Here is a 25299-nt window from a genome sequence, read left to right on the forward strand (position 1 = left end):
TCTTCTCATTCTAAGCCAAAACACAGCATTCCACCAGCTACTAGGAAGAAAATTAATTCTGTGCTAACTGAAACCAGGACATACATCTATTTTTTTTTTTTCATTTTTATACTTCAAAAGTGTATCAGAGATGGACCCCCAGAGATAACAAGATTAAATCTAGACATCATTTGTCAAGCTTCTTGGGTTGAAGTTATATAGAGGAAACTTGTCATTCAGGAAGGCTGAAGATGAAAGTAGCAGCAACCCAAAATAAAGTGCATTTTTTGCAGTATAAATAGTCATTAAGTTTCAGCACTATACTCAGTCCTGCAATATAATGGAATTAGGTAGTTTGGGATCAAGGAATCATGTTAATCTTAAAACTAGCCTTACATCTTTTTCTGAGTATCCATTTCAATTATTCTCTCCTTTAAAAATGCAAAACAATGAAAGGCAGGAAAATAAAAACAGCTGTCTTTCAAATGTCCTTCTCATCCTCAGCTAGGTGAACCTAACATGTAAGGATGTAAGGACTCTCATGATTCAGCCATCAGCTGAAGAACAGGGAAGTACGAAGCGCTCATGAACCACCAAGGGAGGCTTTGGATCAGACACTATGCAAAGCTCGAAGCGCAGTACTACTTTTCTTGGAGAAAACAGGATTTTTATTCTGTGATAAATGGCATGTATATGTTAGACAGGTAAAGGAGAAGATCCATAAATGCAAAAGTAACCCCTTTCCCTCACTCTCTGCACACACCTGCTCATGGTAAAAGACATTCTGTGGGGTGAGCTGTTAGATCTGCTACTGATACTTTAAAATGCCTTGAAGGGGTATGAATGAGAACCGCTGGCACAAATGGAAAGGCAAATCAACAACAAAGATTTTAACAGCAAAGCTTTCTATAGAGAAATCACCATGTGTAAAGCAGCTATAAATTCGTTCTTTATTGAACTTTCAGTTTCAATGGAGTTACTCCAGATTTTCACTGACTTAAGTAAAAGCAGAGCTGTAGTCCCGGCTCTTGAAAAGCCTGTGTACACAGAACTGGTAAGTGGAGAATGTTAACCTCCAATTATAGATCAAACTTGCATCTCTGCAAAGTCAGCTATTTCATACAGTTTTAACTTTAGCTTCTATCTGTCAACAGACTTTAAGGGGAGAGAGCAAAAAAAACTAAATGGATAAAGATTTTTTTTTTCTATACAACAGAGTTACAGTAATAGCTAATGGAAATATCTGGGACTTAATATGCACATCAATCTGTGATCAACAATAGTTTGGGCTTGTCTACTGCAGTCAAAGTGTTGTTCAATTAATTTTATTTTATTTTAAATAAAAGGAACAACCAGGTTCATCACACAGGCATGGAGGTAACGCAGTGCTCATTTGTGCATTTTAAGGACTTCCCAATACATCAGAACAAACCTGCCTATGTTCTTTCACTCAGTCCCAAAGTGTCAAAAAATAGAAACCATAAGTAAATGCAATGTTAACCTCCCTGATTTGAAGGTTACTCCAGTTATTTGAATAGCACATCAATCCTCAGACACCTCAGGGCACCTGAATCATTCTTGCATGCCAGCAAATCTCAAGTTGCAGTCATCTGAACCAAGAAGCACATCTTAAGCAGTTACTCTCAACTGTGCTTAATTTTAAACTGTGTTTATGTTGTTTCAGAAATTTTTTCAAACAATAGCTTTAAGTGGTGGCCATAAAAGAAAAAGACACAAAACTCTAAGACACTGCGGATTAGCTTGATTTGCAAAAGATTTCTAAGCATTTCATGAGAAGAATATGTTACATGGACAATTTGGAGTGAACTGGAGCGCAGTTGGATCACTTTATTCGGTGTACTCACAAATGTCAATAAGCAAGGACCTTCTCTGTTCCTTTCTGTAACACGAGTCATTTCATCCAGCTGTTCCACATAAAACCCAAAGTCTTTCCATTTTTAATCTGAAGATGAAATCTCCTTGCTTTCCTGACATGTTCCACATACTGCTAAAGCAAAACTGGAAAGCCTGAAAGAATTTGCAGGGGTGCAACTCTGAGCTACATGGAGAGGTAAATGTTCTCTTTCCACTTACACATACTGCAGATACAGGTTTTCAAGAACAGGGAGGTACTCTTTAACCACCCAAACAGATAAGAATGTGAAAATTACTCATAAACATGCATTTGCCTGACTTTTATTTTCAAATACTTTCTTTTTAGTGCTGTTCCATTAAGATTTTAAATACCAGCAACAACTCAACAAGAGACAACAACTTATACAAGCTAAGTATCTGCCCCATGATAACAGTGATAATCACTTTTATCCCGATTTCACATTATTTCCTCTGTGAAGTGTCAAAAAGACAACCTTAGTCTGTCTTAAGAGGAAATAGGCACTTATGCTTGAGATGCTGGAATTCCAAGAAAGAAATTACCTGGATTCAGGAGGTTTAAACCTAGGTACATATGCTATCAGTGCAACTCAATCTACCCCTTAAATCTGGATGCAAAACAACAAATACATAAGGATTATTTAAAAAGTCACAGGCCATACCTAATCCCCACAAGCAATGACAACTTTTGACTCTTACAAATTGTCAAGAATACCAAATTCTTCTGCAACAGTCAAGTATTAATGTAAAATGTAAACTTTAATCAATAGAGCACTAGTATTAGACAAACATATGCAAAAATAATTCCTGAATTTACTGAGGAATATACAAAGAATTCCACAATTGTGAAACATTTCAGGTTAGGTATAAAGATATACACCAAAACATACAGGAAAAGCCTTCTGTCCTGAAAGGGGTAGCTCAAAAATATACACAGGTCAGTCAAATGAAGAGAGACCAAAAGACAAAACGAAAGTAATTCCTAGCAGTTTTGGAAAGGATATCTAACCCCAAAAAGATTTATTTTAGCCTCTAGTAAATGCCAAGGGGAGTGGGGAGTGAAAGAGAAGAAATTTATGTGTAGCTAAATCATCCCAAACAGCTGTGGGGTTTCTTGCACCTTGTTTTTGAACCAAGCTTTTTGTGCTCTGTGCACTGTCCTCGATGCTTCCAGCCACGTCTCCCAAAGCCTGCCCATCTGCAGGAGCAGTAGCTGGCAGCGGGCTGTGGTGCTTCGTGCACTTTTCTAGCAGTTGCTTTCTGTTTCCTTTGGGACCTCAGCAGGACCATAAAGAATAGAAGCAGCTACATGAATAGAAGAAGGGAAATACACAGCCAGCAGTGGGTTTACTGAGAACTTTGAGGAACTGGAAAACATGCCAGCAATTACCATGAGTTTAATTTTAGAAATAATCCACAGTTTCGGAATTAAGTATGTATACCACAGTATTTACACGATAATCTCTTGCAACAAAACCAAATGCAGACTTTTTTTTGTTTGTTTTTTTAAATGAGCAGCCATAAATCATGCTGGAAATCCAGGGGCGCACAGCAGGACCACACAAAAATCATTATTGTGGCAAAGATTCCAACTGCCTCTTTGCAGAGCTGCCAAAGCTCCCAGCTCCGGCCCGAAGGATCGACATGACAAGTTCCTCGCTCAAGGAAACTTAATCTGTCTTTGGCGTCTGACCAGCCACCATGGAAGAAGATGCAGCTCCCCTATGTTAATGAATGGAAAGCAGCCCACGCAGATGTCAGGAGGATTTAAATGGAGCATGTAAAAAAAAAAATACAATGATGTTCTCACACTTGGGAAAAAACTGCAGAAACTGACACCACAGCTGACGATCAGGCCTTAAAAGGAAACACACAGGTTTCTTGGCCGTGCAGGGTCAAGGAATTTCAAATAACGCCTGTCAAATAACATCTGAATGGCCATCACAAACTCACGTCAATTAAACTTTCACCTGTTTGCACATCGAGGGGACCGAAATTCTTAGCTCTGTATTCTGTTTAGAGTGTGTGCGAGCGGAGCAACCTCAGCCAAAGAGCAAATAATAACAAAGACGGTATGCTGAAACACGTGAAAACTCTTGTTTGATCCTCTCTAGCTCTGGAACCATGAGTTTGGCTGGAAAGCACCTCAATGCTTCGGTTGTGTAAACAGGGAATCTCAGGACTCAGCCAGGTGCCTGTAACTGCTTATTACAGAAGTTTTTCAAGTTTTTCAGAAGTTTTTCATTTCATATTTTCCTCCTATACATATATATGTATATATTTGTTTCTCCTACATATATATACATATATATGGGAAAATATATATAGTTTTTAGCCTCATACAGCTATAAAACTTACATTTAAGATTTTATAATACACATTCTGTATGTGCATTTCACAGAGCAAATACACCTGCCTTGCTGTTCTCTAATGCTGTTCTACCTTTATGACAAATGTGGGCTCATTCACCTCTGAAGAAGTCCCATGGACAGCCTAATAAACCTAAATTAAACTAACAATGTTGTTTTTCCCTAAGTGACAATTGTGCCTGATGCTTGTGAAAAAAAATATTCCCAAGAAACTACGATAGAACAGGTTTTTTGTTGTTGTTGTTGTTGTTGTTGTTGTTTTTGTTTTTTTCTGCCTTTCTTTTTTCACAGTAATGATTAAAAGCATCTATCCAGACAGATATGAAAACAAGTCTGAAATCCTGATTTTGGCAATGGAAATCTACTGGATTTTGTCTGCAAGTGATATTGCAGGGGTGTAATACAGTTATAAAGGTAAATATTGACATACATCTGGTGACTTCAATGTTTCAACTAGCTAAGACACATACAGAAATATATATACAAAAAAAAAAGTTATCAGTTCTTTCAGTATGCCTGTAAACAAATGATTCTTGAAAGGGAGTTAAGGATTTAAGTATGAAACTGAAAAACATGAGTTCACAATGGAATAGTGAATTTTTCACTCTATTTTTTAAAGTGATAAAACAGAATTTACTAAAGCTCACAATTACTATTTTTTGTTCCATTTTCTGCATATTAGATTAAAAATTAGCACTTTTAATTAGATCTCCTGGTACACACCTGCACATGCAGTCTCCTGCACATCTGTTTTGGCAGACGAAGACAGATTTTACTACTTTAAAACCCACAGGCTGTTGGTCTGCCTGACCCAATCTATGCTGCAGCCCATCCTGCAGTGACCTCTACCTTGGGTCTCAAATTCCCAGTGGGAATTGTCCAGTTGACTTCAGGGACTGAAGCAGAACTGGACCAACAGAAAACTAATCTCTTTCTGAAAGAAACAAAGGAGAACAAAGGACATGGGCAGAAGAGGAACATGAGACTTGGTGTCAAATGGGTTCACGATAAAGCCTACGAAACATGTGAATAACACAACCCTGATGAGACAACATCAGCAGGAAGAAGACAAAGACGAAAATAAACAATTCAAAAACAAGATAACCACAAATTATTTGTTTTGTGCAGATAAATAGCTCTGCAGATTTTATCAATTTTGAATGAGATACAAGGAGAAAGCAAACAATAAATTCAAAAAGCACCAGAAATTAAATTTTCAAATTTGTATCAGAGATCTGTCTATGCTGTAATGCTGGTCAGAGTTACAAAAAAAGAAAAAAGAAAAAAAAGTGTAAGCTTGAGACCTTCAAGGTCATTTATTTTTCTTTCTTTCTTAAGGCAGATTTCAGAATAAAATATTTTATAAACAGGTAACAAATAGCTATGGAGAACATGAAGACAGGAGATGTTAGAAAAATGTCTGAAAATTTTAAATGCCTTCATTGCTGCAATTTTTGTGGAAAGAAAAGATTTCTTTTTGTGGGTTAAGAACATCAAGGGAATGCAGCATTCGAAAGGAACTGTCTAAAGTGATTTTGTACTTGTATCTGCTATTAGTGTTCAGAAAAGTAAGAGAAAACAATAACCTGTTCTGCGCATGATAAACCAAGAAGAAAACCCAAGACTGAGGAAAAAGACCATGTAGTAAGGATATTTGTACCAGTCCTGAGATGTTCCATGAAGTTCAACTCAAATGTTTCAAACACTTTCCTCCTTCATAAACACAAGTCACTGTGGACAAGCTATTTAAGAGCTACCATGAAGAGTTTCTATCCCATAAGAGAAGGCTTTAATAATGGATATAAGAGATCTACAGGTCTACAGGTGGAAAGGCGCTATATAAGTACATCTTACTAAATATTTATTTATTCTCATGGGAGCTTTTAGATCCATCAATAAAAAACAGGATTTCATCTCAAAAATGGAAATCAGGACAATGATCATAATCCTCCATCATGCTCACAGCAGAAAAACAATGGACCAAGAGTGATGACTTACTGAATGTTTGGCTCTATTGTTTTCATAATCTAGATACTGAACATAATGGGTGAAATTTATTTTGTTTCAGTGGTCCATTGGAGTTACTATACAGAACCACGTGTTCTATAGAAATAGGGCCACATGTTACCTAGAGTCTGAAAGGAGGCATTTATTTTTCATGATTTTTAAGAGAACACTACTTCAAAATATTTATTATCAGTGGAAATCCATATCAGCTCTGGCACTTCTAGAAGTAGATGCCAGGAAAGAAGGAAGTATATTATACACATTTTAATTGCATTATTTGTACATGATGCGCATGGCTAAACTGGATTTCCATCATAGGTGGGTCCTCTGGGAGGTACTTTCTTCTTCCCCTCTGCCTCAGACATTATAGAACAAAAAACACACTTCTTTAAATGGTCAAACCAAGCAAAATACCCTAGAACACAATATTTCCATAACTCAAGCCAAGCTTCTGCACATTGCAGGAGAGGGATTACTTCCTCTCCTGATTATGCTTTGCGGCCAGGCAGGCAGAAAGAATCCATGCTGAAAACAACGCCTCATTAACAGGGAGAGGACATGGAGAGAAGATTACAGATAAAGAAATTTCGGCAAGCCACTTCAGTAAGTCACATCTGCCACCCAGATTTAGGAGAGGGAAATGCTGTCAAGCACAGTTGGAGTTTCAACCATCCTGTCATTACTCTGCCTCCTCCAACTTAACAAGCTTAAATGTGCCAAGCCCCCATCAGAGGTACTGCTGGAGCACTGGGAAATTCAACAAAAGTGGCATATTTCAAGCCTAGATCTGACATACAGACTCCTCTTTGCATGAGGAAGTTTTTATTTTTAATGAAAGATACATTTTTTTTTCTTTTCTAAAGACAATGGAAACTGGTGGGCTGACCCAGTAAACAAAGCACAACTGTCAGCATATTTTAAAATATTACTCACAAACAAGTAGTCCATAAGCAGAAAAAATAATGGAGTGCAGCGTCCTAAGAATTGAATTTTCTTAAATCTAATACAGGATATCTAATAGGATAGAGCACACCATTCCTTCAGTGGCTACTTTACCAGTCTGTATGTTCTCTATCCAAATTCTTATCTTCTCAATATCTTTGAGTCCCCTGTTGCTCCAAAAGATTTGGGGAAAATCAGCTGACGTGTTCAAAGTTTTATTGGAGTTAGAAAGCAGAAACCAGACAGGTACATAAAAATTAGTGTTACCCACAGAGAAGAGTTTTCTTCTCTGTCAAACTATTTATCCCCATGAAATAAAGGGGAAAGCCCTCAAAGAGCTTTTGTCTGAGTCCAGACAGCACATCTCATTGACAAGTCCTCAAGAACTTGACCCAGGAAGATTTCATTACTCCCATTTTATAAATGAGAAAATAGAAATAATAAACAGGCTGCTGTGGTGTAACCCGGCAAGCAGCTCAGCACCATGCAGCTGTTTGCTCGCTTCTCCCCAGTGGGATGGGGGAAGAGGACTAGAGAAAAGGTAAAACTCATGGGTGGAGATAAAGGCAGTGTAATAGGACAGAAAAAGAAGGGGTAATAAAAATAATAACGATAAGAGAATATACAAAGCAAGTGATGCACAATGCAATTGCTCACCACTCAGTGACTGATGCACTGCCCATCCCTGAGCAGTGGCAGCTGCATGCAAGTATGTGCATCAAAAGTGTTCTGCTGTATTTCTCACTGAAATAGAAATCTATGCTCTTGTTACCTTATCTTCTGATAGGACAACTTGTAGTCAAGAGGAAGGAGAAAACGCATTATCTTGTCCTATATAAACCCATCTATCTAGATTGTTATGCGACATAGACTTTAGAGTGTAACTTGTTTGCATTGACTTCTGTTGCATTGCATATACCAGCTACTAGAGAGTAAGAAAGCTCCTTTTCCACTGTCAATTTTTCTTCAGGAAAAAGAAAAATAATCAAACCAACCTAAAAATCTAAATTCTCCACATTAAAATCTGCAAACTCAGGGTCAAACATTAAGAGTTGACAGCTTCATCTGGAGCTTCAGTGTGAACAGCAGCAGAGGCATTCACAGCGAGTCACTACTGCCTGGTGTGACCCCTGGGGCACCAACTCCTCCAGAAAAGCCTCAAGACAGAGCACGTGAACCCACATACACGTTCTACGTGGTGAGGACTGACACCACAACCCAACTAAGGGAAGTTCTGCAAGGAGTCCACTGAAGGAACCCCATCCCTTGCTCCCGGACTGCCCTTCCCACCCCCCTACCACGGCTCACCAGCCTCCGACTTACACTGGCACCACTGCAGGACCGTGCTGCGAACCCAAACAGGGAACAGCTCCAGCTTAAAATCGACCCCAGAAATAAATGTATGTATGTACTTAACTCACAGCATGACCTCGTAAACTATTGTTCTGGCCTAACCAAGGGGCGGAGTGGCACAGTGTGGTGGGAACAGGAATACCTTATGCCACTATTGTTGACAAACATTTTGCGTTGTGAAATTATGGCCTTACAAAGTTTGTTTTAAGTGCTCCAAACATTAACCTCTTAGATCTTCCAGTTCCTGATGGGTCTTAATATATATATATACTAAACATTTTCTAACTTGTGTTATACTTTAGACTCAGCAAAGCCTGCTTTGTGGCCTTAAGACAAGGGATTGATGGTTGAAGGCAAGAGCTCGATGAATACCCCAGGTCCGCCTCCCAGTCTCCAAAGGGAGGCTCAAATAAGTCCCACTTTCAATAAAGCAAGGAACAGCAGACACTTTCCAGGAAAGCTCTGATTACCTGACATTGATTACACGAGGTCAGTAGACAGGTGGGATACAAGAAAAAATACATTATTGAGAGCTTTAGGAATACCAGCTGGCTTTCCCCGAGCTATCCTGTGGAGCAGTTCAGGAGGCAAGGAGTACATTCAAAGGAGCAAGTGGCTAGCTCAAGTCCTCTGCTAAGTCCTCCACTAAGTCCTCCTTGGTGACAGGGACCAAGAGTCCAACAGAACAAGGTTCTCCGGTTGATTCTCTGCATGAGGTGTACCATACCATCAATAACATTGTCTTTGTTTTTCAGTTTTTCTCTGCTTCATTTGTTCAGCTGAGAATTGACAACAGCAGCACTGCTCTACTTGGGAAAGTCTGGTGGGAATAAGCACAGCTAGCAGAACGCATGCAACTCCTTTTATTTGAAACTAGGGGAGGTAAGAAGATAAATGGAAAGGGCAGTGTTAACATGATGGAAAATATACAGCCACACAGAAAACAGTTTGTGAATATAAATATATGCACACAAAAAAGTTGTTAGCTTCAGATCATCAAAACTAAGCCTGTAAACAGGTATCACATGCAGTTTTTTTTTCCTTAATATTAGCAGGAGAGCCGTTAAACTATGACTTTCATCTAAAAATTACCATTGCATTTAAAAGAATTACTTAATTTAAGCCACCTAAATTGCAAGTGAAATCAACATTATTTTTTTTTTTTAACATAATAAAGAGCTGAAGTATTTAAGTGTGATAAGTTATTTTCCCTAATGTCCTTTGGGTATGCAGTGCTGTACAAACAGAAGATGATACATGTCCTGGTGCAAGTATTTCACAAAACCAGAAAGAGTGGAGCTGCCCAGAGTTAAACATTCTAGGAGAGGAAGTATTTGTCGTCTCACTCTATCCAGTTGTGCTTTTATTGGTAATTTATTTACACATTGTTAGCTGACTGTTACTGAATGCTGTCTTAGAGACTCTGGTGATAGATTAGATAAATTTTGCAAATGGGAATGAAGATTTGTTTGGTGGTTTGCTACACAATTTGTGAGGATGACTGAAGCATCTATTGAAAAGCAACCCAGTGGCAAGGCTGGGAACAAAAGCCCCAACATTCCAGTCCTTGCATTCTCTGCTCTAAGTGGACTTCCTTTATTTTGCTCCCCATAACACAAGTTAAAGGCATTTTTATGACCTTCAACAACCACCAGAACCATTAATCACTGCCCCATGAATGGTTCTATAAAACTATTTTTTTTTTTTTTTTTTGCAATGCAGACTGTGGATAAACAGTCAGTGCCTACATATGTATTCAGATGATAGCCTGAAGCCTGCTAGTGTATGGTATAGCTGGCTATTAGAGCAAAAAGCTTTCCAAGAAATGCTGTATTTTTTTTCTAATCTTTAGAACAGCTCCCTCTTCTGGCATACCCTTTCCATACTGTGTTTAAGCACCACTTTTCACTCCTTAGCAATTTTTAATTCCATTTGGTACCAAGCACCCAACAAACAGATTTCAGTGTTACGGCACTTACTGTACAGTATGGCTGTGAAGGCAAGAAGCAGGCAGCTGAAATTACAGTTTTTGGAAAAGTGGCCAATTCCAATCACCTATTTAACTAAGAAAATCCATATGTTTAGGTTTACTACCTTTTGGGTGCACCCCCCTCCAAAAAATAAAGATCCCAATCCACACCTGGACAGGAAGCCTGGATGACCAGTCCTCGAGCCAGATTTGAATACTCACTGAGGCTGGCTGGGGCCTCTTGAGATCATTCAGTCTGTCCCTCTGGCTCATGTGGGGTCAGCTGGAGACAGTCACCCAGAAACATGCCCAGCTGGGTTTTGACTATCTCCACAGCCAGGAGACTCCACAACACCCGAGCAAGTGGATCCCTCTGCAGGTAGAAAGTCCTAGCAGTGCCCAGCCCTAGCTGCTACTTACACAAAGCACTTAAGATAAAATGAGGAACATTAATTCCTCTTAATTAGGTGCTTAGTATTAAGCTAGAGAGAAGAGTCCCTTTTTGAGCTAGGTAACATTGTCTCAGACTGACTCTTCAAAAAAAAAAATAAATAAATAAAAGTGACAGCTCTCATAAACAGCTTTATAGCGATAAAACTGCAAAGGTACAAGGCAAAGTGAGGCTGGACAGATAGTTTGATTGCAGGTGCCCTGGCACTATTCAGTCAAAAAATAACCTTTTACTGCTTGATACAAACAGAACAGGTTCTTGATTTTGTTCATTAAGTTGCTGCTGGAGTACATTCAGTGACTGTGAGTGCAGAGTGTATGCAGCACTAGAACAGGAGCCAGAACCTCGAAGTGCCCTTGCCCAGCAGGTACAAAATCATCTCTCCTCATCTGCCTGTTCACTGCCAGCAGCATTTCCCTCTCCTCCCACACAAGTGCTGAATGCTGCCATGGCCTGGGACACTGCCTGATGTGCAAAATGGGCAGAGGAGGCAAGTGCCTCCCTTGAATGACTCAGTGGTCTCACTCCAAAAGCTGATTTCGCTTCACGAACAGTTTTGCTTTTTTTTTTTTTTTTTTGCCTTTTACTGGTTTAATCACGGATTAAGTACCAAGGTTCACGTACCAGATTCTAAATTACATGGACCCCACAGCTGCCAGAAGCTATATGCTGCAACTGAATCCACTAGTACTGGGAGTCCTTACAAGATCTCGTGCAGTTCTTGCTGACAAATGGTTACAACAAACAGATCACACACTAAGAGGCCCATTAAAAGCCCCCTGATTTTGTTTAAATTAAAGCATATCCTAAAATCCAATTGAAGAGAATTGGAATAAATACGCTTTACATAGTTTGTAGAGCCAGGAACTTTTTTTTTTATTATTATTATTACTAAATGATAAGCAAAGCCCTTGGTCTCAGTGGTAACAGTAGCTCCTTTGATAGACCTCTGAAAAACTATTCATCCCAGTGATTGCTCAGCAGACAGAACGATTAACAACTTTACAATAGCAAAGGGGAAAACCAACAAACGAACAAACAAAAAAGTCAAAATACAAAGTAATTAAGCCTTTAGGCTATACAATTAGTTTTAATGCAAAGTATTATTATATACTGAACCTTAATAAACTTTTCTTATGAAAATGTTGAGAGATGATTTTGAAATATCAAAGCAGCACACAAAGACAAAGCCAATGTATTGAAGACTTTTCAGAGTCCTTGCAGTATAGTCAAAAATAGAACTTTAAAGTCTTTAAAGCTAACAGGAAGTCTCACTTCAAGGGAGAACACATTAAAGACTTGTCATAATCTAGAAAAATTGTACTATTTTCACTACTGAAAAACAGCTAAGTAGTCTTGAAGTGACAGCAGTCTTGTGGAAGTACATGTAGCTACTCCTAAGAGAAGATCAGAATCCAAAGTCTCAGCCATCTGTTGTGCAGAAAACCATAAGCAACTCTTGACTGGGAGGATTATCTCAGGAGATTAAATCTTTATACTTTGAAGAAAGCATCTGTTTAAAGCCTATAAGGACTTAAACACCACCAAGTCACTGCATAAGTTGGTAAAACAATATGATGATCCAATATCCCAGCAGCAATCTGACTGCAAGCAGGCAGATCAAGAAAGTTGGCAGGCATAGGGAATGCTCTGCATGATTGCCAAAGCAGCAAATTCCAATGTTTCTGCATATTAATGAACAAAACTTATGTAGCATGCTTCACCACAAAAAAAAATATTTTTATTATACATTATCAACCATGAACTAATCTTCCTGAGTACAAAATAGCAAATAACAAAGTTGCCTAGTTTACAGCAATGGTAACAAAAATGATGCTGGGAATGAAGATATTGCAATGCACTCCTGCAATGAAATGCAGGAGAAAAACTTTATGAAGATGAAGCTAAACAGCACAGTGGTTTTAATATTTGTACTGTATTTATTTACAAAGTTAAATGTTTCATAAGTACACAGACACAAATAGACAGATACTCTTAAAACAGTAAAAAAAATATTCCATTACACTCTGTGGATCCTGGTTTCCAATGAACCCAAGCAATGTTAAATATTACTGCAGTAGATTTTATATTTCACTGCTAATTTTACACTAAACAAACACTGCAAAAGGAAAAAACAGACCTTTATAACACAAGAGGAAAAAAAAATAATTCCCATCCTTTCCCATAACGCCTACATTTCCAGAAAACTGGGAACCTGATCGTGTATACATTTAATTTTATTCTGAGTAAACTTTCATTGATTTTAATAGAAAAGAATTCATATTAAGAACTGTAAACAAGCACACATATATTATTGACTGAGGACAAGAGAACAAATTGGGCCTTCTACACAGTAGTTACTTCAATAAATACATATTCCTATACAGTGGTTTTGCTTACACAAAGAAAAGTGTTATGAAACAAGAAAGTTCACATTAAACATTTCAACATATTATTTACTCAAGTAAGTGTACACAGACCACCATATGTAAAAGCATTAGCCTGCTGTTAAATGAGACTCAACTCCACTGAACGTTTTGCATTTCCACTGCTTCAAGCACAGAGAGCTGTCAGTCCACAGGAGGCAGACTTCTGCCTTGTTTGAAGTCGATGGGAATTTTACCACTGGCTTCAGAATACGAGAATGTTTTGGAGCCAACTCCCTCAACCCATTTCAGAAAATAAGTCAGGGCAGAGAGAAATCCTCCCCGTCACGAAGGAATCTGACTCACAAATTGAGGATATAGGATTTATTCTCAAGTGTCTTGCAATCCCAGCAGAAGCTGAGAATTTTATCATCTTTCTCTTCTATACTTGCCTCCCTCGTGCCCTGTTTGGGCTGTGTGTAAACAAAATCACAGGCATGGATTTCATTAACACCGGAAAGCATGTACCAGATCAGTAACACACAGAATAATACACCACCCACAGTAGGGCTTACCATGCTCCCTTCGGATCACTGAGCACTTGGCTGCGCATGCTTCTCTGTCTGAGGGAGAGCTGCCCTTGTCTGGGTATTTTTTTCATTGACCTGTACCAAGCTGTCCTTTTGCCCTTCGTTATTTCATCCCATAAGGGATCTCAGCCCAGGAAACATGCCTTTCAAGTGTGAAAATTGTTGGACCCCAGCAAGGCTCTACATTTCATACTCAGACAGCTACAAAACCACGAGGGGAATGCTATCTAATCCTGTTTAGGTATACAAATATGTTGCCAGATGACCCAAATGTCCGGATCTCCCCTAGAGCTGTGTTTTGTGTTGGCAGACAGAATTCTCCTTGAAGGCCAGAAGTGAGGCATGTATCAAACCAGGAAAAAAAAAGATTTATGCGAAGCAAAAAGGCATTATGTTATGCCAGTTCCTAGCCAGCTCCCTGGCAGTCACAGCAAGGAGCTTGGGTGACTTGATTGACTACTGAGTTTAGGTAGCCAAAATGAAGATAGCATCATCATGGTTTTGCCCTCACTACATTTCCAAGGTAAAAGCAAGTTTTAGTTTGTTCTTCCAAGGAGGAACTGCAACTGTAAGTGATGTTACACTCATCTTACAGTAACACACGTAAGAAAAGAGTTTAAACCGAGTCATTTGAGGCAAATGCCTTAAAAATAATCCTCTCTCTTGACCCAGTTTCCAAATTAAGTATCAACCAGCAATAACACATTACCAGACACGCTTCACTTTTACAGGTGAGGTATGTCAGATAGGATATGACTTTTTCCCAAAAGAAAGACAGCAAATTAAGCATTTCTTTTACAGGGCAACAAAGATATGAAGAGGTGAAAAAAAGTCAAACATCCTAGTCAGAAACTTTAAGAAACATTTATTATTTACATATTATTAGCGAATAAACAAAGCAAAAGTAGAGAGAGAAACATTGTTCTCATCAATACAATGCAACAATGTAAGGTAATTTATTTCCTAAAACTTTTCCTTAATTTACTGCTGCCAGTCCTATTTCAGTACTTTCTGCTAAGGAAGAATCACACATACATGCAATATAATTGTCTCTGCCTGAAAAAGTCTTACAGTATCCTATGAAATGATGCAACTAGTATCTTCAACCAACTCCAGGTGGGGAAAAAGCAGGAAAAAATGAGGAACCAGAAGAATAAACAGTACTACCACATGGGTTAACCAAGAGAAGCATCCTCCAGAACAGTGTAATCCTGGCCAAAACATTCACCATAACACTCAAAATGCCTTGAGGAGACTTGCAAATCAAGGAAGTTAGAAGCCAGCTTAAATGTTCTGCCTGCTTTGGTGGCTTTTCAGAGTTCCTTCTTCAGTGATATTCAGGCCACCCAGCTCATCATATCCTAAAATGAACTGCAGGTGGCAGGTATGGATACTGGAGCGAAAGTATACACAGTTCTAATAGAAAGCTTTGGATATTTCATATGTTGGGGGTAATACCTCAAAAAGTCAGTTTTAAATGCATTTCACAGTATTAGGTGTTTTTCTTTTGTTTGGGCTTCTTAAGGCCAGCTTCTGGAGGTACAAATCTCTTTTCTTTAGAAGGGAAGCTTTTAGCTCTCGGTGGGAACACCAGACAGTAAGAAACTAATCAGAATCAAAATATAATCTGTTCAGGAACAAAAGCAGGAGGCCAACAGGAACCCTGAAGGAAAGTTGAAAGGAAGTGGCTGATATGGCAAGACAAATCAAGAGCAAAACAGAAATAAGCAAAACATGCACAGGATTTGTAAGAAAGGGTAGCAGGTGTTGAGCAGCAACCATGATTCACGTCAGAATTCAAATCATTTTGCCATTCTTCAACATTTAAACATTTGGCTTTGAAAATCTAACATTTGTTGAACGATTATTTTTGGATATCTCTCTCAGTAGACTCAGATGTACATACATCTTTGTATTCCTCATTATCAATATTTGTTACTCAAAATCTTGGTATCAGCTTAAGATGCAAGAATTGATGTGGTTAAGTTAAAAATATTAAATTATCACCTGAAAAAAAAAAAAAACCTACTTATTGTAAAACTAGTAATAGAAGGGCTATGACAACTTGGTTGGGTTTTTCTTATTTTACAACTGTTAGAAACGAGAAGCACCATAAGTGAAACACCACATCCACAACGGCACCACTCATCTTTCAGATTCTTCCTGTAAAAAGTTCCTTGCTTTTCTGCTTTATGCAAGCAAAAATGATCTGTTAACAGGACATAACACTTAGCACTTCACCGTGACTTCAGTTACAGAAGCAGGGAGAAAAACTGAGAGGCACTGGGTACTCTAGTTGGTTACTGTCTGCCAGAAACCACCTTCACCATCATCAGTTATTTCCTAAGCCAGTTTTTTTGCAGCTTGGCAGTTGTTGTTACATTTTGTTTTCTCAGTGAGACAACTTCCAGTGTATTACCAACATAATTCTGAAATAAGAGCAAAAACATTAATCAACTGCTCACAAAAGCTGGCACATCACTACAGAAGCACTCTAAATATCCCACTGATGTTTATTTCTGGTTACTTATCAGGTTAATATAAAATGTTACTAAGAAGTCCTCATACAAGTGTCCTACAGGAATTAAGAACCAGGTAGCCCTGCCACTACATTTTCCTGTAGACAAGTTTCTTGTGATGAATATAGAGTCTATAAAGCCTGTGTGTCCTGGTGCATTTCAAGCAAAATAACTTGACATGCCTTAGACAGATTCCTCATTTTGGTTGCCAATACATCCATTTGACACTTGCACTCTTCATCCACAAACCCTTCTACTGGTATTTGTTAGCTTTACAGGTTTACCATAGCTACAGGCTCTACCACCAGCCCAAAGAGATGGGCATCACAACCTGAAGACAGACAAGTCTCCAGAACTTCGGGGAAGAAACACTTACCTGTTCATTTAGGCCTTCCAAAAAATGCTAGAAGAAATCAGCCATCAAAGAGCATCAAATCACACTTGCACCTCTGCAAAACTGTTTAACAATTTGGATCTATACAGATGGTCTTTAGGAAAAACTTACACTCTGCATCAGGCTTAAAAATCTGTTCCCATGAAGCAGTAGCAAGATGAAATAATGGGATGTTTATTTCTTCTTTTCAGTTACAGAAAGCATTTAAACTTCACTGTAATGGTGTTAAAAGTTAGGCTATTAATCAGCTACAGGAGGCTAGGACATAAAATCATTGTGCCTGAAGAAATGGACGTAAAATATTCTACAGTGCTTCCAAAACCTAGTAAAAAATGAAAAATGGGACCTGGGCACCCTTTCACCACTAAATAAAGACCAGCCCATAAGCAGCAGAATATGCTTGAACAATTAGCAGGAGGATGACGTGGCAGTACCATTTTAACATACAAGAAATAAATGGAAAGAGTGATGAAAATATATAATGCTGTCAGCAAACAGATACCACAAAGTATGTTACATCCTAATTTCTCAGTTTTACCTTAAGGCACTACTAAAAATTTAGGTAACAGTACTGACCCAATATAACAAAGGAATTTCACCACTGTAATAACACTGATTTTTAGCTGCATGTATATGAGAAATTCCATCATTTATCTAATAACATTTTTGACATGGAAATTGAATATGCCTATTCCAATTCACCACATTTCCAGACTTAAAAAACAAACAAAAAGACCCTTACCAGGAATAATCATGAATAAGAGCCTAGGGAGATTTTTACTTTCATCTTTTGAGAGGTCTTTCCATGGCCCACATTTTAAAACATGGGTAGCAGCTCCACAACAGTAGATAAATTCTTCATGTAATGGGACTGGCTCTTCTGATGCTGACCTCATGTTTGCTGTAAGACAAAACAAGATACTGTTAGGAAGAGATCAGCAAATATTTACATAGCTTGCTCTCCGCTATTGTACTTTCCCATAGAACAACTAGGGAAAGAAAAAAATGACAACAAACAAAAAACACAACAACAAACAAAAAACTATCCTCCCAATCAGCTGTGATCTCAAATAAACAGAGACCCAATTTGATGTTTGAGTAAGTTGCAAGAGTTTATACACACTACCACTCTACAAGGGAAAGCATCTTTCAGATTTTAACACAAGTTTACAATGATGAACTGGACAATATTATCTAGTCTACCTTAAAGGCAAATAATTTTAAATTTCTTATTCTCAGAGTACAGAGAAAAGATTCAGTTGAAGCATATGTGAAGACAAAGAAAAGAAAAAAATACCAAACCAAGGAGAAGTACTGCATGAACGCCTTCACAAGTTCTGTGTGCCTCACTATGGGAACACAGCATCATAAGGAAACGATGACTATGGAAGCCAAAAGGCAAATGTGCTAGTTACTAGACTGCCTTCCAGCAGTAGGTGGGTTCCTCATTTTAAGTCCAGCACAACTAAATTATTTATAAACTTCCAATAGTTTAAAAGAGCAGTCTTTGTCAGTTAAAATTCATCAAGATTTGAACACTTCAGGTATGTATTTATGCTCTCCTTTAAAACTTTTTTGAAATTATTTAGTTATCTGAATGCAGTTATGGCAAATAAAATGCCACGGTGCCGTGTTCATCAGTTCATGGTTTTGTCACACATGAAATGGCTGTGTATTAATAAGGTACCACTTTGGAACTGGCTGATTGACCAAACTCCTGCATCTTCCCTTAAGTAAAAAAGCCCTCTTCATCAAATGACTAGTTACAAATCAACATGTCACTGAGATGAACTATGAGCTATCAAATGAAGAGTCAGAAGCCTGTGCTTGGTACGATCACATATATGCATCACTCGGAACAGAGACCTGTGCTCAGCAGGTCAACAGTGTGGTTTATATCAACTTCAAGGACTATTTAAGCTCTACAAAGCAGTTCTCATCTTAGAAGAACCTCATTTCAGGCTTCTGAAGCAAAAGATCTCACTTAGATGGAGCTGAAAAGCTTGGTTAAATTATTACAGGAATGACTACACGTTTTGTTTGTCTAAAACATGACTATCTGTAATGAAAAATGCTGTCCAACTTAACTCTTTCCAATTTAATCAAAGTAATTCAAAACTTTTTTTTGTCTTTGTATGTGATTAAATCTCACTTTAAGGGTGTACCAGGTACTGACGTTAAAGTTGACTGAAATATAAATATACAAAAAAAATTAATGAGAAGCAAAAAAAAAAAAAAAAAAAAAGATTTTAATCTTTAAGTATCTAGTTAGGATAACATTAGCACTTTCAAATCTTTTTGCTAAGTGAAAAAAAAAGTCATTCATTGTTGAATACAGGGATCCGAATTCTATTTCCTAATCAGTTTGTGAAGGTTTAGGCAAGTAAACTCAACCGTAAGTGTTATAGTAAGTTTAAAAAAGCTCTAAAAAGTGTTATAGTAAGTTTACTTATTATCATACTGAAATATCTCACGCTGAACAGAGACTCTTAAAGCATGGATATCTGTCCTGTCTGTACTGCAGAGCAACCACTAGAAAATAAAGACATCTAAAGCCAAAGTTTCCAGGACCCTGATAGAGGGACGCTCAAAGTCAAAAATGCTTAGTGTTACACAACTTGGAAGAAACAGATCTGAATGAAGCCATGAAGTAATGATCTTCAACTACGTAAAACAAAGTGCACTTGTAGAAACATTTATTTACTTCCTCCAGTTCTCATTTGAGGTTTTGCAAGGTTTAAGTAAAACAGCGGACAAGACCTAGAGTGCTTTATTTTGAATTAACAAAAAGTACTTTGAAAAAACTGAGCATAATACAAACAGAACATGCTTCTGGAGGGAAGAAAAAAGTGTTGTTTAGTACTTTCAATTACAGCACTGTTCTCTAGATGAATTTCCCCCCCCCCCCCCTCCATCTATCTACTTCCCCACCAAAAAAAAAAAAAAAAAAAAGCTCTATAAATGCCAAAGGAGAAAATTTTACTACTTCTTTATTCATCACGTTACCATTTGTAGCTTACAGTGACAGGAAGGTATGTAATTGAAGTGAATACTTTCAAACAATAATACTAAGGAGTAATTTGCAGACAGTAATTCCTGCTTTTTATTTCTTAATTACTCAAAACTGAAAGATACCAATAACATCTTTGACAGAGAAACCCAGTTACATCAACAACCACCGTAAAATTCTAGCTTGTTATCCATTTTCTAAAGGTGTTTACAATTCAAGAAGCCTTATCCAAAAAAGTAAATTTCACACAGTTTCTAATTGCAAACCAATAAAAAAAACCAGTTTGTCAAGTTTCATTCTGAACTGATTTTACTGAACAACTCCAAAGGGAAATCCCACTGGCAATTCCTCATTCATGAGTAGCATCTGCAATATAAGGTCATAAAATAAAAAATGAAAAAGGAAGGCCAGCAACACATTTTAGACTGAAATGGTAGACTTCTCAGGTTCACATCAATGTCTGTAGTAGCTTTATTCCTCTTTTTAACATAACTTCCAATTTTTAGTATGCACAGCACTGCAGTACATGAAATTAAGACTGTGCACTAAAAAAAAGTTTTCTGAAAAACTGCCCACATAAGACAATTCCAAAAGGTTTCCTAGTACTCACTCTTTGTAAAAGCTTAAGGATTTTTATTTTCTTACTTATCATTGGGTTTTTCATTTGGAATTTTATGGTCTGTACCAATACAGATGGACTGAAGAGAAAAACAGAGAAAAGGAACTGGATATACTTCTAGGATGCTACTCAGACACGTTTTAAGAGAAAATGAATAATATTCCCAAATACCTATGATTCTTTGTTCTTCATAAAAGTGGTTTTCAAGAACAATGCTTCCATTATAAGCATCTATCTTTGGAATTAATTGCCTGTATCTCCCATAGAAATATTTAAGACAGCCCATCAATTTCCAGATGCATTTAATGGATGGGTTTTGAGATGAGGTTCCTACTGGCTCAGCCAGCTGGCAGAGGGCACAGCTTGTGCCACTGCTGTAGGCAAGCTAAGGAGAACTCAGAACCACAGACTTGACCAGAGGGAGTTTCATGAGTCATCGTGGAAGAGAAGAATACAGCTAGAGGAAGAGATGCAACTATGTAGGAAATCAGTCCCATGCAGTATTTTCTCTCATCTCCAAACCCTACCCATACACTCTTAAGCATATGTGGAAAAGTATTACAAGGAGGTACTCCTTCAAGGAGTACCAAGTATTTCCAATAAACAGTTGTGTGTTTTCTGGGTATAAGATCTGGCTTGTGGCACAGAAACTCAGCACCTCAAATAGTGCCATTGTGGCTCTGGTTGTCCTGCTCCCATCTCCATGCTCCTCTGGAGTGGTCCGTAATGCTGTGAGGCAGGCTCAACCTTCAGGTGGTGATGATCCCTCCTCTGCTTTCTGCAAGGCCTTCACAGCTCTAGTTCCATGGATGGGATGTAAAGGGTGGATGCCTTCCCTGAAGCAGTCACATCTTGAGTACAAATGCCTATGCTTAGGTAGATTTCTTTTAATAGTAATAATAAAATAAATAAATAAGCCAAAAAAGCCCTTCCTGGACTAAACTTTATCAGAGTAAGCCCTTTATGGGGTACAGAGTTTATAGTGCTGTATAATGGCAACTTTTCTATTGCGGTTCTGTTTGCAGTTGAACTTGCTCCTATCCTGCAAATTCTTGTATTCTGTGCATGACATTATGTATTTACCATCTACATTTATGAAAATAAAATTAATCTCTTAAAAAAAAAAAAAAAAAAAAGCACTTGCAGGGCAAGCAGGCGATCAGGCCCAGTCAGCATGGCTTTATGAAAGGCAGGTCCTGCTTGACGAACCTGATCTCCTTCTATGACAAAGTGACACGCTGGGTGGATGAGGGAAAGGCTGTGGATGTGGTCTACCTTGACTTCAGCAAGGCTTTTGACACCGTCTCCCACAGCATTCTCCTCAAGAAACTGGCTGCTCTTGGCTTGTACTGGCGCACGCTTCGTTGGGTTAGAAACTGGCTGGATAGCCGGGCCCAAAGAGTCGTGCTGAATGGAGCCAAGTCCAGTTGGAGGCCAGTCACTAGTGGCGTCCCCCAGGGCTCGATGCTGGGGCCGGTCCTCTTTAATATCTTCATCAATGATCTGGACGAGGGCATCGAGTGCACCCTCAGTAAGTTTGCAGATGACACCAAGTTAGGTGCGTGTGTCGATCTGCTTGAGGGTAGGAAAGCTCTGCAGGAGGATCTGGATAGGCTGCACTGATGGGCTGAGGTCAACTGCATGAAGTTCAACAAGGCCAAGTGCCGGGTCCTGCACCTGGGGCGCAATAACCCCAAGCAGAGCTACAGACTGGGAGAGGAATGGTTGGAGAGCTGCCAGGCAGAGAAGGACCTGGGAGTGATGGTAGATAGTCGGCTGAATATGAGCCAGCAGTGTGTTCAGGTGGCCAAGAAGGCCAACGGCATCCTGGCTTGTATCAGGAACAGTGTGACCAGCAGGGCTAGGGAGGTGATCGTCCCCCTGTACTCAGCTCTGGTGAGGACGCACCTCGAGTACTGTGTTCAGTTTTGGGCCCCTCGCTACAAGAAGGACATCGAGGTGCTTGAGCGGGTCCAGAGAAGGGCTACGAAGCTGGTGAGGAGCCTGGAGAACAAGTCCTACGAGGAGCAGCTGAGGGAGCTGGGCTTGTTCAGCCTGGAGAAGAGGAGGCTCAGGGCCTCCTTATCGCTCTCTATAGGTACCTCAAGGGAGGCTGTAGCGAGGTGGGGGTTGGCCTGTTCTCCCATGTGCCTGGTGACAGGACGAGGGGGAATGGGCTTAAGTTGAGCCAGGGGAGTTTTAGGTTAGATGTTAGGAAGAACTTCTTTACTGAAAGGGTTGTGAGCCATTGGAACAGGCTGCCCAGGGAAGTGGTGGAGTCACCATCCCTGGAAGTCTTCAAAAGACGTTTAGATGTAGAGCTTAGGGATATGGTTTAGTGGGAACTGCTAGCGTTAGGTCAGAGGTTGGACTCGATGATCTTGAGGTCTCTTCCAACCTAGAAATTCCGTGATTCTGTGTGATTCTGTGAGGACAGTTTCTGCCAACAGCATTTATCTAGTGGGAAAGACATGGCTCAAACTTCTGCTACAATACAGAAACACGGGCTTTGACTTGCTGGGTAGGGCTTTAGCCCAGGATTAACACACCCTTAACATAGGTGTCTACCTGAAAGCAAACTCCTCTTACAGGATACAGAGATCTAGGCTACAGCAGAGGGATTGACCGGTGAACCACAGGACCAGCCGCTAGGTTTCTACCTCTGGATGAAGCAAATCACCCTGTAGTCAGCAAAGCCTATCATGAGAGCTTAGACACATCTGACATACTTAAAGACACTTAAAAACAAACATGTATATTTAGGTGTCATACCACTGGACTCCACCCACTGCCACCATACCAGATGAGAATATTTGGAAACAAGTTATCCAGAAGTAACAGATTATTTCTGCCATACAACTAGATCTCTTCACATTCATCTTCGTTGCCAGTGACTTTAAAGCAAAATGCTAATAGTAAAAGCATCCTTCTTTTGCATCCACAATGCTTAATTATTTATGCAACTGCCCTGATATTAACTGTTCTACCTTACATGATTACTTGGAGTTAAGGTTTTATTTGAAAGCTCTCTTGGGTAAAACAGCACTTGTGATCTACACTCAAAATACTATTCCATGAAAAACCTATCAGAAACTTGGTATAGCACTGCATAACATAACCAGAGTAAGCTGTTTAAAATGTGGCCTACAAATTACTCAATCTTAAGACAGGACAAACAGGTCGCTGTACCTGATCTGAAGAATGATAACAGGAAACAGTGGTAATCACAAGGGCAAAGATAATCATAAAACCACAGAACATCCTGAGTTGGAAGGGAGCCAGAAGGATCATAAGTCCAAGTCCTGGCTCCAGACAGAACCACCCAAAATCAGACCTTCTACCTGAGAGTGCTGTCCAAATACTTCTTGAACTCCAGCAGACTTGGTGCTGTGATCGCTGCCCTGGGAAGCCTGTCCCAGTGCCTGACCATCTCTGGGTGCAGAACCTTTCCCTAACCCCCAGCCTGACCCTCCTCCCCTATCCCAGCTCCATGCCGTCCCCTCGGGTCCTGTCACTGTCCCCAGAGAGCAGAGCTCAGCACCTGCCCCTCCGCTCCCCTCGTGAGGGAGCTGCAGGCCGCCATGAGGCCTCCCCTCAGCCTGCTCTGGGCTGAACAAACCAAGGGACCTCAGTCGCTCCTCATATGTCTTGCTCTCTAAACCCTTCACCATCTTTGTAGCCCTCTCTAATGGTTTTATGTCCTTTTTATACTGTGACACCCAAAACTGCACGCAGTACTCAAGCTGAGGCCACATCATCACAGTAGAGCACAATAATCCCTTCCCTCAACCAGCTACCAATGCCATGTCTGATGCACCCCCAGGACATTGCTGATCCTCCTGGCTGCCAGGTTACAGAGTTGACTCATACTCAATTTGCTGTCAACCAAAACTCTCAGATCTCTTTCTGCGGAGCTGCTCTCCAGCCTCTCATCCCCCAGGCATGTACTTAAAGCTATGGTTGTCCCTTCCCAGATGAGGAATCCAGCATATGCCCTTGTTAAACTCCATATTGCTGATGACTGCCCAGCTCTATACTTTGTCCCGATCTTTCTGTGAGGCCTGTACACCCGTATGAGAGTCACCAGATCCTGCCTGCATAGAACAGTGGTGGAACCAAAGTAAAGGAAAAGGAAACAGTGAAGCACACTTGACATATGCTCTTCCACAAAACCATATAAGACACATCCAAGGGTGCCCAAAAAGCTGGCCAAGGCTGCTTTGAGTCCATTCTCTGTCTTTTGATTTGTCACAATGACTAAGGGTGGCACTTGAAAACACCAAAAAAGGCAACCATAACGCACATGTTCAAGATGGTGGATGAAGGGTACTAAGAGCCAGTCAGCCTCATCTCAGTTGTCAGAAAGCTGTCACAAAAAATCCTTCCCAAGTTGTATTCAGGCACACAAAAGTGACTGAGAACACCCAGCATGGATTTGGCAAGGGCACAATGCGCCTGAATAACTTCACTGCCTTTTATGAAGGACAAATGACTCAATGAGGGGAGAAAAGTAAATATTGTTTAGCTTAACCCACAAGACTCAACAAAATCCTGCACAACAAAGAAAAACATTGATTTACTATCCATATCCCTTGAGGATCAGTATTGTTCAGAGTCTTCATTAATTATCTGTACAACAGGACAGTAAGCACTCTCAGCAGGTTGGTGCATAATACCAGTCTGAGATAGGGAGAAAGAGACCAACTCAAAACATTCCAGGGCTGTGCTGCTATCCAAATGGACCTTGACAGGCTAGAAAAACAGCCTAACAGAAAACACATGAAATCCAATGGCAAACAGAAAGTCCTGCACCTGCAGTTGTTCAATAAACCAATGCA

At 39.5% G+C, this 25299-nt stretch overlaps 1 protein-coding gene across 2 annotated transcripts in view; it reads right to left on the minus strand.

Annotated features, from left to right (window-relative positions):
- The window catches only part of LDAH (lipid droplet associated hydrolase), a 120534-nt gene that overhangs the window by 87519 nt on the left and 7716 nt on the right, over nt 1–25299 (minus strand). For both annotated transcript variants that reach the window (XM_084284985.1, XM_084284986.1), the window contains one exon: nt 17575–17733. In XM_084284985.1, the coding sequence (XP_084141111.1) occupies nt 17575–17733 (159 nt within the window). The remainder of the gene's footprint in view (nt 1–17574; nt 17734–25299) is intronic.

The sequence above is a fragment of the Netta rufina genome (assembly GCF_964035555.1).
Source record: "Netta rufina genome assembly, chromosome: 3".
In the NCBI taxonomy this organism is placed as follows: Eukaryota; Metazoa; Chordata; class Aves; order Anseriformes; family Anatidae; genus Netta; species Netta rufina.